This window comes from Chanodichthys erythropterus, chromosome 13 (assembly GCF_024489055.1).
Source record: "Chanodichthys erythropterus isolate Z2021 chromosome 13, ASM2448905v1, whole genome shotgun sequence".
NCBI classification, from domain to species: domain Eukaryota; kingdom Metazoa; phylum Chordata; class Actinopteri; order Cypriniformes; family Xenocyprididae; genus Chanodichthys; species Chanodichthys erythropterus.
In genome coordinates this window covers 35,135,342-35,150,660 of record NC_090233.1, presented here as the reverse complement: position 1 = coordinate 35,150,660, position 15,319 = coordinate 35,135,342, and the positions used below count along the sequence as shown (strand labels likewise).

General features: G+C 38.1%; 1 protein-coding gene across 5 annotated transcripts in view; it reads left to right on the top strand.

Annotated features, from left to right (window-relative positions):
* Positions 1–15,319, top strand: part of npas2 (neuronal PAS domain protein 2) — a 73,696-nt gene that overhangs the window by 56,512 nt on the left and 1,865 nt on the right. For 4 of the 5 annotated variants that reach the window (XM_067405633.1, XM_067405629.1, XM_067405631.1 and 1 more), the window contains 12 exons: positions 2,041–2,147; positions 2,363–2,510; positions 3,455–3,536; positions 3,734–3,860; positions 3,965–4,068; positions 6,320–6,391; positions 6,996–7,154; positions 7,349–7,513; positions 7,596–7,786; positions 12,244–12,339; positions 12,531–12,741; positions 12,862–15,319. The exon at positions 12,862–15,319 is cut by the window's right edge and continues 1,865 nt beyond it. In XM_067405633.1, coding sequence (XP_067261734.1) covers positions 2,041–2,147; positions 2,363–2,510; positions 3,455–3,536; positions 3,734–3,860; positions 3,965–4,068; positions 6,320–6,391; positions 6,996–7,154; positions 7,349–7,513; positions 7,596–7,786; positions 12,244–12,339; positions 12,531–12,741; positions 12,862–13,041 — 1,642 coding nt within the window. In that variant the 3' untranslated portion in view covers positions 13,042–15,319. The remainder of the gene's footprint in view (positions 1–2,040; positions 2,148–2,362; positions 2,511–3,454; positions 3,537–3,733; positions 3,861–3,964; positions 4,069–6,319; positions 6,392–6,995; positions 7,155–7,348; positions 7,514–7,595; positions 7,787–12,243; positions 12,340–12,530; positions 12,742–12,861) is intronic. The other variant, XM_067405634.1, reaches the window with a different exon arrangement.

The window sequence follows — 15,319 nt, the reverse complement described above, 5'->3', positions numbered from 1 at the left end:
ACAATGAAAAAATCGATTTTTTTAAAGCTAATTTCAAAGAACAGACTTTCAAAAATAATCTCCCAAAGTTTCGTAGTCCAGATAATTGAGTAAAGGTATTTAAATGGCTATTAAATTTGACATGTTTTTGCTAAATTCGCTGGATATGAACTTCTCAACTCCTCTCGTCACTTATGAGCATTTCCCGGTATCCCCTGAAACGTCATTATCTCTGCTCTAAAAATATGGTGTTACACGTTGTATAGAACCAATCAAAAAAGCTTAGAAATGTAAACACACAGACCTAAACGCTGATTTTTAACAATGGGAAGCCCCGTTTCGACCATAGACTGTAAAAAAAAATTTCGACTGACAGGCACGCGATCGGTCCAGCCATCCTCCTGTCAGACTAGCGCGCCTTATAAAATAAAACTCCCATTTGCGTGTCTCTCTTTAAAAGCCAATAAAAATTGAATACATATAGGTAGCACAAAAATTCTTTTTGCATACAAAACCAGAGACTTTAAGCTTTCCTATCAAGCCTCCAACATGCTTCTGATGCATTGTTTTCACCCTCTAATGAGTCTGAGTAATATGCGTTTACAACAAAAATAGCAAAGCAGCTAACTGAATACAGGTAACTTATGTATATTTCACGTGAAAAATGCACAGATCATAAAAATGGCACATCAATATTTAAAGCAGACTCTCAATGTTAAAATGAATCCAAAATCATATAATATATTGCGTTGATCACAAGATATTACTCACGGAATGATTTAACATACTTGGCTAAAAACATGTCTCTCATCTCTCCGGGATGCAGTGTGTATCCAATGATCCCGGACCCATCCATGTTCGTTTTCTAACGTGAAATAACACAAAATATATATCATTTTAAAGCTTAGAATCTCATCTTTTTAATGCATCTAACCATTTTGAAAAACTCCTAACGAGTGCTGAGAAGCACCTCTAAACCGGAGTTTACCGCCCGTTGGCGCCACCTGGCTGCGGAAAAAATGAACAACAATTTTTCAAGCTATTCTTTATGCTATCACCACGAAATTTGAACCAGATGCAGCTCACATATAGGAGAGTATCACCAAAAAATATATTTTTTAGCGATCTTATTGTGTTCCTGAGTTATTCCATGTCAAATTAAAAAAATGAAAAATTATTGAAAAAAAGTATATATATTTTTGTCTTTTATCAGCTGTTTCTCAGAAAGAAAATGTCCAAATGTAATGTAATTTATATTTTCTTAAAATTTTAAATGTTTTAAAAGATATCAACAAAAAAAATGGGCAAAAAACTTTAAAAGAGATTTTCTCAGGTTTTCAATTTGAAAAAGAGGGCAGACGACCATAATTCAAATGGGTATATCTTTAAAACCATTCAAGGTATGACTTTGACTAGGATATCATTTTAAAGCTTATTGTCTCATCTCAGTTTTGAAATTTGGGTCACTGTGACTCATTTTGCTGGATCAGGTCACATTTAATATTTGAATTTAACATGCACACACAACTGTTTACACTTTTATAGTAATGAAAAATGTTACTTGAGTACCAAATTGGCATATAAGAATGATTTCTGGAGGATCATGTGACACTGAAGACTCGAGTAATGATGATGAAAGGAATAAAATACATTATTAAGAAATATAAAAATAGAAAACAGCTATATGAAATTGTGATAATATTTCACAATATCACAGTTTTACTATAATTCTGATAAATGATAGATGTTTTTTTACATCTTACCGACACTTCACTGATAAGCTTATTTGCATTTACACACACAAACACATACATGACTCAGGCAGGCTTTGGACACCAAACTCTTGTTTAGCTCAGTGGTTTCCATGACGATGAGTGTTTGCAGGCTCATACGAGCCCCCATGTTTCATTCCTTTAGTCTGAAGAGGAAGTGCACCGCCGTTTTAATGGGTGTGAAAGGACATAAGATTTGAGCTCTTGTTTTGTAAATTGGGCCAGTGCTTGGAATTGTGCATGTGCTGGTAGCAGATAGTATGTACTGAACATGTGTGTGTGTTCGCAGGGCCTCTCCTATCATTGGGTACCTACCGTTTGAGGTTTTGGGGACCTCAGGTTACGACTACTACCATGTGGACGACCTGGAGCTGATTGCGCAGTGTCATAAACAATGTGAGTGTTATCTCAAAGTCTTTCTCTCGCGCTCTCTCTCTCTCTTTTAAAACTAGGTCAGTGTACTGGCTTGGAAATTTTGTGCTGTTTGTGCGAATCACAGAGGAGCTGAAAATGCCCCCACCAGGAAAGATGAAAGACCTTGTAAGAAGCTCTCAAATCTTTTATAGAGACTACTGATCTTATATGTTTATCTGCCTGCATGTGTATTGCAGTGATGCAGTGTGGGAAAGGAAAATCCTGTTACTATCGGTTCCTGACTAAAGGGCAGCAGTGGATCTGGCTACAGACACACTATTACATCACATACCACCAGTGGAACTCCAAACCAGAGTTTATCGTCTGTACACACAACGTGGTCAGGTAAAACACACACAAGCATTATACATGGATATTGAAAGCATGGCACACACACACACTGGAAAGTACACACACTCAATTTTTATATGCATATAAACAAAAACACTTTTCACACAAGCACTTTGAAACATTTGAATATATTTTAGGATTAATAATATTTGTAACTTATAGATATTTGTGTTCAAATGCCTATTTATAAGTTAAAAAATAAAATCCAAGTAGTTAGTGTGCTTGTCAGCTCAATTAATTAAGTCTGTTTGACAATTTTTTTTAGCCTCTGTTTCCATCTAGTGGTTAGTATTTGTTACTACAGATTTGGCTTTCAAAATTGACCATATTCTCGGAAATCCTGGATATATGAGGAAGTCTCATTTTAAAAGTGTGATTTCTAGACCTGGAAAAGTCCTGTAAATGTATTATTAATTAAACCTGTAAATTAATCAATAACTCTATGGGCATTTTTCTAAAGAATATACATTTATCTAGCTATTACATATTCTTAAATATTTAATCAGGTAGAAATTGTAAATTTTATTTATTTAAAAACAATCCATATCCTTAATCTTTATCCAGTAAATCACAAACAACTGAAAAAGGGGCCTTGAAAATGTTTGTGGACAATGGGGGGCCTTTACACTATGTCTACACCAGACGCAAGTGCATGATGTGACAAAAGTAGATAGAAACTATGATGACACATCAAATTCCCAATAGTAAACTGCTGCCCCATTCTATTTCTGACATACTTTAAGTGCTCACGCTACTTCTGACACAAAGATCAAATGGATTTGCAACGGTGGCTTTGTTGTGTTCAGCGTAGATAGCCTCAAGCTGTTGCGGCACAGTCAAAAAATTTGAGACCCATTGGTCTACAGATTTTCACTGTGGATGTACAAATTGAAAGAATGAAAAGTAAAAACAGAACACTTGTCTCTCTCTCTCTAAAGTTATGCTGAAGTCCGAGCGGAGAGAAGGAGAGAGTTTGGATTGGAGGAAAGCTCATCTGATATGGCCACATCCTCAATCAAGGTGCTTCACACACACACACACACACACACACACACACACACACACACACACACACACACACACACACACACACACACACACACACACACACACACACACACACACACAGGAAACACACTCACTGCTTTATTGTTTGCATTCCTATTTGTTTAGGTGAAGAGTTAGTCATGTTAATGAGTGTTTGTGTGTGTGTGTAGGGGCAGGAGGTGTTTTTGGACATGTGTCCTCCTTTGGAACAAACACAGGAGAAAATCAGCAGCGCTCGATCAGTGTCATCACAAAGCTCGAGAAAATCATCGCACACAGCACTGTCCGACTCTGCATGTAAGTACAAACACGAACCTCTGCTAACACTTCTTCACTTATGAGGTGTACATGGACATAAGACGGTCATGTGAATGTAAGTCTGTGTGTGTCTGAATCCATAGCGAACTCATCGGTGAGGTACACAGAAGCGTGCACGTCATCACGGCAGTCTGCTTCCATTGGTCCTGAGAAGAGTTCCAGCAGAATGCCACATAGTGGATCGAAGGTACAAACATGCACATCATCATTTTCACAATCATGCAGTGATCTGGAGGGGAATTTTTTAGGGCCCAAGTACCAGTGGTGCGAGGACCCTGTTAGAACTGCTCTGTTTAGTTATTTTTGGATTTTTATTGACTGCTTCCAAGAGTCTCAGCAACAGCTTACTGTTAGTAAGTTTACAATTTCATAAATCAACAGGGTATGTTACATATAGACAATTAAAAGTCTTTAAAGGTGCCATAGAATAAAAAATAGAATTTACCTTGGCATAGTTGAATTACAAGAGTTCAGTACATGGAAATGACATACAGTGAGTCTCAAACTCCATTGCTTCCTCCTTCTTATATAAATTTCTTTTGTTTAAAAGACCTCTCAAGAATAGGCGAATCTCAACATAACACCGACTGTTACGCAGCAGCCGGGATCATTAATATGTATGACCCCAATATTTGTATATGCCAGCTCATGTTCAAGGCATTACACAAGGGCAGTCAGTATTAACGTCTGGATCTGTGCACAGCTGAGCTGAATCAACAGACTAGGTAAGCAAGCAAGAACTATAGCAAAAAATGGCAGATGGAGCGATAATAACTGACATGATCCATGATAACATGATATTTTTAGTGATATTTGTGAATTGTCTTTCTAAATGTTTTGTTAGCATGTTGCTAATGTACTGTTAAATGTGGTTAAAGTTACCATCGTTTATTACTGTATTCACGTAGACAAGAGCCGTCGTTATTTTCATTTTTTAAACACTTGCAGTCTGTATAATTCATAAACACAACTTCATTCTTTATAAATCTCTCCAACAGTGTAGCATTAGCCGTTAGCCACGGAGCACTATCAAACTCATTCAGAATCAAATGTAAACATCCAAATAAATACCATACTTATGCGATTAGACATACTGCATGACAAACATTTTGTAAAGATATATTTTGAGGGTTATATTAGCTGTGTGAACTTTGTTTATACTGTTTAAGGCAGTTGCAAGCGCGAGCTAAAACTTCAGACACATTCAGGGCACACATCTTTTGAAAACGTGTTCTACGGCACCTTTAAAAACAATAGTAATTTACTAAGACCATTAAATGCAAATTTATCTCAAAATGAATTGTCCATTTTTCATACTGTACATTATAATGTTGTGATTTAATAAAAAATAATTTTATTTTTTTATGTTTTATTTTTAATTAACTCACAACAGACAGGTGTTTGCAGATAGAATTCAGCAGGCGAGGGTTGTAGATTAGACAGGCAGATGGATGATGACCTCAGATCTGTATCATAAGATCATTAGTTTGTCTCATCAGATGTTTAATAAGACACAAATGTCCCCATCAATATTCAGGTGAGTTATGAAGGTGATTAACTTTAGCAAAAAAATAACGATTAAATAATACACATTACTAAATATTGATGACTAAATGCAACAGCAGCCCATGCTCTAAAATGTATCATAACACTTCTTCAGTAACATATTTATAGTTTCAGTTTCACATGGTTATATTTCTAATAGTTAACAGTACAATTTTGCAACATTCTTCCAAAATCTGTAACTAGTGGCTCCCTAAAACCACTTTGAATGCTTTTATGGCTCTGTACACTACTGTTTAAAAGATTAGGGTCGGTAAGATTGTTTTAATGTTTTTGAAAGAAGTCTCTTATGCTCACCATTTATTTACTCAAAAATATAATGAAACAGTAATGTTGTTAAATGTTATTACAATTTAAAAAGCTGTTTTATTTTAAAAGCTGAATTTTCAGCATCTTTACTCCACACTTCAGTGTCACGATTCTTCAGAAATCATTCTAATATGCTGATTTCTTATTATTATCATTGATGAAACAGTTGTGTTGCTCAATGTTTTGGTGATATTTTATTCAGAATTCCTTTATAAATAGGGAAAAAAAATTGCTATGAGCACTTTGCTGAAATAACTGGGACTTCACACAGCACTTGCATACCATTGCATGTTGATTTAATTGCTTCTATTGTTCTCATTTGTAAGTTGCTTTGGAGAAAAGCGTCTGCTAAATGATTAAATGAAAATGGAAAGAAATTAACTGTTTATTTGAAATATAAATCTTTTGGAATAGTCTTTACTGTCATGTTTGATCAATTTAATGCATTTTAATTCATTAATTTAAAATAAAAAATTTTACAGACCCCTAATTTTTGTTCGGTATTGAATGTGTTGGTATTATCAGTCTGTGTATATCTGAATGTTTTGTGTCTCTGTTTGTGTTAGACCCTGATTCAGAGGCAGAGCTCCTCTGAGGCCACGTCACTCTCCCCCTCCTGCAGTCAGCATTCCGCCATGGTCAGTACTCTCTCTCTCTCTCTCTCTCTCTCTCTCTCTCTCTCTCTTTCCCCTCAATTCCATCCACTCTGTCTGTTTTTCCTTCCATGCTTAAGTATAGCTACAGTTTAGTGTTTGTTGTAATCTTAGAATAGAAAGATTTTCAACATTTTACCACCGACTGGGTGACGGTGCCCAATCTAGTATTTGTTTCCCTGTAGAAATGGCCGTTGGGGGCTGTAAAAATGGTTTTGCACTGGCCCATAAAACCTAAGGGACCCTAATATCGGAGGCCCAGTCTGGGATTGTGTCCTCAATATGTAAACCTAAAAATGCAGCCACTTTTTTTTTTTTTCCTTGTACATCTAAAATAAAATTGTGTGAATAGAGTTTTGTGAATGTACTGATATACATTTTAGTTTTTAGAAATTCTGCCATTTCAGCTCACAGTGGCAAAAAACAAACAAACAAACTCTGAACCAATTTGTTTTTGATTCTAAAACAGCTTTTCAGAGAATTTCAGAGTTTCCAAAAGGTGGAAAAGGGGTATGTGTGGCTGCCCTTGACACTCTTTGTATATTTATAAGTGTGTGTTCTCAATGTTCTGTGTGCATGTGGGTTGTAGATACAATCTATGTACGGATTCCAGCAGCCTCAGTTAGGCGTCATGCATCAGCTGAAAGAGCAGCTAGAGGAGCGGACACGCATCCTACAGGCCGACATCAAAACGCAACAACAAGAGCTGCACGACATTAAAGAGAAACTACAACTCGCTAACCTACAGGTAACCACACATAAACATAAACTTGCAGTATTTATATTTATTAGTGCAAATTTGGGTCAGAGCGAATAAATCAAAAATAGAAAATTTTGATGTAAAAGGAGGAAGAAAAAGTTATTGTATTGGAAGTCTGACTTTTATTATTAGAGCTCAAGTGGTCTGATTCTGAACAGTGTGTTTGGATCGCTGTCTTGCAGATGTTTCTCCAGCAGCCGATACAGGGGGAGTTCGCCGGTTCTGGTTCACAGCAGCAGGGTCCAGGCAGGCCGGCCCAACACAGCACACACCCCAAACCTCAACACTGTGTTTCACATTCATCACACACACTGCTCAGAGAACAGCCCAGTAGCTCATCTGCTCAGGTACACAATACACAACACACAAATTACTCACTCACTCAGTGACTTACACACTGACGGTTGTCTTGTGTTTATGTGTGTTTAGGGGCAGCAGAGACTAGTTCAGACTGGACACATGCAGGCCGTCAGTGTTCCCATGCAGACACACACCAGTCTCACCACACCCTTTTACAGCAACCCAATGATGTTCTCCCCCAACCACGGACACAGAGCCCAACACGACACACACTGCCAAAGACACACACACACCGACTACAGCCAGGATGGACAGCTACGGTAACAACACACCATAACACACAGAAAAACATAGTTTACTGTTGAAGTACATTTTAAAGGCCTTTTCATACCAAGATGAATGTTCAGTTTGAAAATTCAGTGTGATAAACATTTTAATTTGAATAAAGGTCTGTTAATGTGTCTGTTCAGACTGACATGAACATTCACATGCAGTCAATACAACAGAGAGATATTCTTATCTCTTCCATTGCACCACAAAAAAAAAAAAAAAAAGTTTTGGTCACTTGCCTAGAGTCGCTGCTTAAGTTGCTTCTTGTCTTTTATAATATTCCAGCTGTAAGACCTCTCAATTCAAATGGATCAAATTAGGTAGATATTTATATTCTGGAAATTATGTTATAGAGATCAGAAGAGAAACCTTGAGGCTAAAACAGTAGCTCTGGTTGGAATAGCAGTTTTAAAGGGGTCATGAAATGGATTTTTAAAATTATTTTAATATGTTCCTTGAGGTTCACTTATAAAGTTAAGTTTTTTGCAGAAAAAAAAAAAAAAAACAGATGAAGAGTTCAGATGCAAAAGCCACTAAACGCCAGCTCCGTCAAAAATGAGGTACTGATATACGGACAGTATGCGTTCATCCAATACTTTTAAATCCGCTAAATCTCAGCGTCAGCCCATTCAGAAATATCAGTTTGTTGGCAGAAACTGCTAAACGCCTCTTCCCTTTGTCAGCAAAAGCCTCTAAGTCCACAAAAGAACCAGTCGGAGGACGCAAATCGAATCATATGATTTCAAGATGAATGATGGTGTGCGTATGAGCTTTCAATTGCCAAGCTGCAAGTTTTATCATGTTTTGTCCATTGTTACAGTGGCAATGTCAGGATTTCGGTAGTAGCAAAAACACAACCGTGTTCCTTTTGCTGCAGTAAAACTGAAAGAAACTGACACTTTACTATTTATTGTCCAAAGAGGTGGACTTTTTGAGGTTTTTGCAAAAAGGCACACATGGACTTAGCTGGTTTTGCAGCAAAAGACAGTCAAATTTGTTAAATACCAATGAATTGACTAAAGTAACATTTGTGACCCTGGACCACAAAACCAGTCATAAGCTACACGGGTGTATTTATAGCAATAGCCAACAATACATTGTATGGGTCAAAATTAGCCATTTTTCTTTTATGCCAAAAATCATTCAGATATCAAGTAAAGATCATGTTCCATGAAGATATTTTGTAAATTTCCTACCGTAAATATATCATAAAAATATTTTTGTAAGTAATATGCCTTGCTTAGTACTTTTATTTGGACAACTCTAAAGGTCATTTTCTCAAAGCTCTTTTTCTTTTTTTCTTTTTTTTTTTTTTTTTGAACCCTCAGATTCCAGATTTTGAAATCGTTGTATCTCGGCCAAATATTGTCTTATCCTAACAAAGCATATATCAATGGTTATTTATTCAGCCTATTTATTCAGCTTTCAGATGATGTATAAATCTCAATTTTAAAAAAAATTGACCCTTATGACTGGTTTTGTGGTCCAGGGTCACATTTTTTGAAAATAAGGCATTTCAATAACTGACTAATAACCTTTTCATTGCCATTAAAGTGAAATTACTGATCGTAAACATAGGAGCCTGGTAAAAAATGCTCATTTAAAAGATAACATGTCAGACGGACTTGTCAGGTTTTTGCATCTGAACTCTTTAAATGTATATGTGGAAAAACTATGATCTTCCACCTTCATTCTGACCCTCTGTCTGTAATAATCCATTTTTAAGGGGCAGCTCCTTTAAAGGGATAGTTCACCCAAAAAATGTTTATTTGCTTACCCCCAGAGCATCCAAGATGAAGGTGTCTTTGTTTCTTCAGTAGAACACAATTGATGATTTTTAACTGCAACTGCTGCCGTCTGTCAGTGGTATAATGCAAGTCAGCGGGAACTTGGACTACAGTATAAGAGTAAAATAAACACGACAGACAAATCCATATTAAACCCTGCGGCTCGTGACAACACATTGATGTCCTAAGTCGGTTTGTGCGAGAAACCGAACAGTATTTATATAATTTTTTACCTCTAGTACACCACTATGTCCAACTGCATTCATCACTCGATTCGTGAGGTCTGATCGCCCTCTGACAGAGGCAGTGATGTCTCGCGCATATACTTCAATGAGTGCTAGACATCACTGCCGTTGTCAGAGCGCGATCAGACCTCACGAATCGAGTGATGAATGCATCACTCCCGCTGACTTGCATTATACCACTGACAGACGGCAGCGGTTGCAGTTAAAAATCATCAAATGTGTTCTACTGAAGAAACAAAGACACCTACATCTTGGATGCTCTGGGGGTAAGCAGATAAACATCAAATTTTCATTTTTGGGTGAACTATCCCTTTAAGACTTGTCATTAAACAGCCACTGTTATGATTGGCTAACATCAGTGCATAGGAAACCGCATCAATGCCCACTCACTATTGCATGTGAGTAAGTGTTTTGAAAAGTCTTTTGATTGTCCATATAAAACCGTCATTTGCAGACAAAGCATTATAAAATAATTATGGTTTGTGAGGCAGCTGCTGTCAGATCCAGTACAGTTGGCTGCTTCATCTTTCAACACAAGTTTCCTTGCAAATTCTCTATTACACTGTGCCTCGTTTACAAAACAAAATGCTCCAAAACACATAATCCTTCAACGCAATCTGGGATGCCATTAAAATAAACTATTCATTTGTTCCTGATGCTGGTATCCTGCGGAAATCTCTACAGTAATGCGCAAATGAGCTGCTTAAACAGGATGCATCAAAGCGAACATTCATTTACGCTTCAATTTACTCTTCCATTTGTCCTCTTTTCAGCAGACTCAAGTGCGTGGAGTACATCAGAAACTGAACGTGCATCTGTATACTGTATCCGGTGTAGACAGTGTCAGTGATTATAAAGGGTTCTATTTGCTTTTGACGTGACACATACACTATATTGCCAAAAGTTTTGGGACGCCTGCCTTTACGTGCACATGAACTGTAATGACATCCCATTCTAATCCATAGGGTTTAATATGGAGTTGGCCCACACTTTGCAGCTATAACAGCTTCAACTCTTCTGGGAAGGCTTTCCACAAGGTGTAGGAGTGTGTTTATGGGAATTTTTGACCATTCTTCTAGAAGCGCATTTGTGAGGTCAGGCAGTGATGTTGGCGAGAAGGCCTGGCTCACAGTCTCCACTTTTATTTACCCCAACGGTGTTCTGCCGGGTTGAGGTCAGGACTCTGTGCAGGCCAGTCAAGTTCCTCCACACCAAACTCGCTCATCCATGTCTTTATGGACTTGCTTTGTGCACTGGTGCGCAGTCATGTTGGAACAGGAAGGGGCCATCCCCAAACTGTTCCCACAAAGTTGGGAGCATGAAATTGTCCAAAATGTCTTGGTATGCTGAAGCATTAAGAGTTCCTTTCACTGGAACTAAGGGTTCAAGCCCAATCTCTGAAAAACAACCCCACACCATAATCCCCCTCCACCAAACTTTACACTTGGCACAATGCAGTCAGGCAAGTACCGTTCTCCTGCAACCGCCAAACCCAGACACGTCCATCGGATTGCCAGACAGAGAAGCATGATTGGTCACTCCAGAGAACACGTCTCCACTGCTCTAGAGTCCAGTGGTGGCGTGCTTTACACCACTGCATCCGACGCTTTGCATTGCACTTGGTTATGTAAGACTTGGATGCAGCTGCTCAGCCATGGAAACCCATTCCATGAAGCTCTCTACATGCTGTTCTTGAGCTAATCTGAAGGCCACAAGAAGTTTGGAGGTCTGTAGCTATTGACTGCAGAAAGTTGGCGACTTCTGCTCACTGTGCGCCTCAGCATGCGCTGACCCCGCTCTGTGATTTTACTTGGCCTACCACTGCTTGGCTGAGTTGCTGTTGTTCCCAATTGCTTCCACTTTGTTATGATACCACATACAGTTGACCGTGGAATATTTAGTAGTGAGGAAATTTCATGAATGGACTTGTTGCACAGGTGGCAACCTATCACGGTACCACGCTTGAATTCACCGAGTTCCTGAGAGTGACCCATTCTTTCACAAATGTTTGTAGAAGCAGTCTACATGCCAAGGTGCTTGATTTTATACACCTGTGGCCATGGTAGTAATTGAAACACTTGAATTCAATGATTTGGAGGGGTGTCCCAATACTTTTGGCAATATAGTGCATGTCAAGAGATCAAGGCAAACTTCATTTCTCATTTCAATGACCCCTTTAATGATATTTTAACCATTTTAGCAATAAACATTATTTAGCTATTTCTTAATGAATAATAGATTATAGTACATCCAAGATACAGCAATAACAATCTAATTTATTGATGAGTGTACAAGGGACAACAGAATGAGAGGTGATTTCTAATTGGTAGAGTGAGGGAGCTTTCTGATTTTGGTTATATCAAGACATGTTCCCTGATCTGATCAGTAATATAATACAGGGTGTTTTTGGATTAGTAGGATGCTGCTAAACCAGCCAATGCAGACGCTTGTACCAGACAGCAATGGGGGGTCTCAGTCTTCCCAGTGCAGCTCAACTATTCAACAAACCAAGTAAGTGTGTGTGAAATTGATGGCCCCATTTAAAATGAATGTACAGTCACAGACCAAATGTTAGGCTGAATTTGAAAGAACATACTAGCATACTACTTTCACTATTTCTGCCATAACAGAAATAGTATGAGTAGTATACTAGATTACTATTCTGAATTCACCAATATTGTTTGTCTGTTTGTTTGTTACAGATATCCTCTGGACCAGCAGATGATGGCTCCTTCCTTCCCTTTGCAGCAGGTGAATTGTAATGCTGTGCTTGTCCCGTCCCCCGTCTTCACTTCACCAATCATGATCCCCCAAAATAGTTTCATCACCCATCAGGCCACACCTAGCTTCACGCCTCACCCGCCGGCGTCCCCGCACGGCTTACCACTACAGCAGCCTCAGCAGTTCTTTCAGGTAAATCTGATGAATTGTGATTCAGATTTACAGTTCTTTTCAGTCATCAGCTGAATCATGTCATCTTGAATCATGTTTTAAATATTCTGGTAACATTCTGTCTTTCTTTCTCTCTCGAAGATGCAGCCTCAGGGTCTGATTCACAGCGCTCCCACTCAGGCCTTATTCCACACCCCTAGCGTTCCACAGCAAAGCATTGTGGGATACGTACAGCCACAACAGCAACAACAGCAGCAACAGCAGCATCATCACTCCCAGTCTGGCAACCTGTCGGATTACAGAAACATGCTACCACGGTAGCCCTGCCCCCCGGGAGAAGACAAGAGGTTGCCAGGAAAGCGCATTGAGCATTTAGCTCTGAAAGGCATGATGGGAAGGGACTCTCTCGTCATAGAGGAAGGCTCGGTCCTGAGCCAAACCAAATCGAGAAAGCCAAAGTCCCTTAAAGTTCCCATGACAGCAAATGATGGTGATAACGCCACGAGGCCCAAGGGCACTGCCTGGCCTGGACTGCACACAGTGGATGCTGGGATATGTAGGAGGAGCCCACAGGGGTGTGACCCACCTGTTATTCATGGTGACAGGGGTCACAGAGCAGTCGAGCAGATGCTCCGATTGATAGAAAAAGGTTGGAAGGGTTTTGGCACTGTAATGTTACAGATGGTTGACGTTATCTGGACTTTTTACAAACAAACACACACACACACACACACACACAAACAAGACAAAATCAACTAATCAAGTAATGCCTTGACAGAGCTTAAACTCAATGCAGAGTCCGCTGAGTGTGCTGTCACATGTTCTGTTCTCAAACGCATACTAAAATACTAACTAAAAGAGAAATCGCCCCACCAAAATGAAGAAAAGTACAATGAACAGCTTTTCACACATATTTCATATGTGTATGCTGAAGAGTGGAGCTGGGCATAGTTCAGCGAAGACCCAAACATATTACAAAAATGCATACATTTAGCTTCTTGTTATCATGTGATAAGCAGGTTCGGTCCCCTCTTGTTGTTACGTTAAAGCTAACGTAAGAAATCACGTTGTATATTTCAAATATTTAAGAAGAATTAAAAAAAATTGCACTAGGGCAAAATTTTCCTACTGTTGAGTTCAACTCAATCCCTGTTACTTTTTTTTTTTTTTTCCCTCTGGATCCACTTTACTGTACATATAGTTCCTCCACATAATGTGTTCTGGATGGTCATATTTCCGTACGTTTATTTCTGTTTTCATATTTAGGCTAGTGTCTAGACTTAACTCCCCAAGAGAAGCATGTTTCCTTCCCTGATTGAACGGTTCTTTGATTTTTCTGATGTTAATGTGGTCCGCATGTCCATACAGTAAAGCTCCACTGATTTGATGTCAGTATAAACAGATGTGGTAATATTTAATTTCAGTATTACACAGGGATGAAGCTCTGTCTAATTCATGCTTCTTAGAAGAGGGACTTTGTGATTGTTTTACGGTGTGCAGCAGCAGTTTAACTGTGATGAACAAATGAAGATAAAATGCAGATTAAATGATTGAAGACAATCATAAATATTAGGCCTACAGAAATGTTCTCATCTGCCTTTGTCACTTGGGCTCAGTGTTTCACAAATACGGTTCAAATATTAGTAAAAAAAAAACATGCACTTTTTTTATCTTTTTTTTATAGGGGGGAGGGGGGTATTTGGTGTAGACCAGAGGTGCCCAAACTTTTTACAACGAAGGGCAAAAAATCTAACTTGATTGAGGGCCAAAAGTAAAAGTTGCATTATATCAAACTGTTCTATTTAATTTAAAGTGTTTAATCTTGGTTCCCTTATGATTTCATAGTATCAAAATATTTCTCTGCAGTCTATATAACTACTGCAGTTATATTTTTAGTTTATTTACAATACAGTTAAGCTTTGTAGTTTGTAATGATGTTTTTGTTTCCTTGTAAACACCAACTGACATTTAAAAAAAAAAGAATTTAAATTAATCCACAAATAAATTATAAATAATATGCAAATAATATGCAAAGTAGATTTGTATTACATTCTGTAATGCACTTTCATTATCAATAATTTTAATTAATTTAATAATTTTTTCACGCCTATAGTCGTGAACGGTCCTTCAGACATGCTTCTCATTGTAGGTTTTTGTTTACCCTGAATCTTGACTCGTTGATGGAAATTAAGCTACTGTATGTTCAGAGAAATGAAATCAATGATGCTAATATGCTATCTTGAATTATTCACATTATTTTGAAGTGCCCACGGTAACAACATGGTGCATTATAAATTTTTGCAATAAATTGTATTACTGAATACCGGCACATGTCTACTTCAATGGCATGTTTTGTTTTGTTTTTCCTTTTTTCCTAAGCTATTTTTTTCCCCTCATGGCAAATCAAAAGTCATCACGTGCCAACTTTGGTTTGGGCATCTCTGGTGTAGACACATAGGGCCTAAGTGTAAGGCAAAGGGCAAAGTCATTTCAGATGTTCTGGAATGTTGTGAACACTCAGACACACAAACAGGAAGAAAAAAAAATCTGACAATCGGAAAATCTCAGTTTGTTTCTTCTTTGTGAGAACTTCGATTTG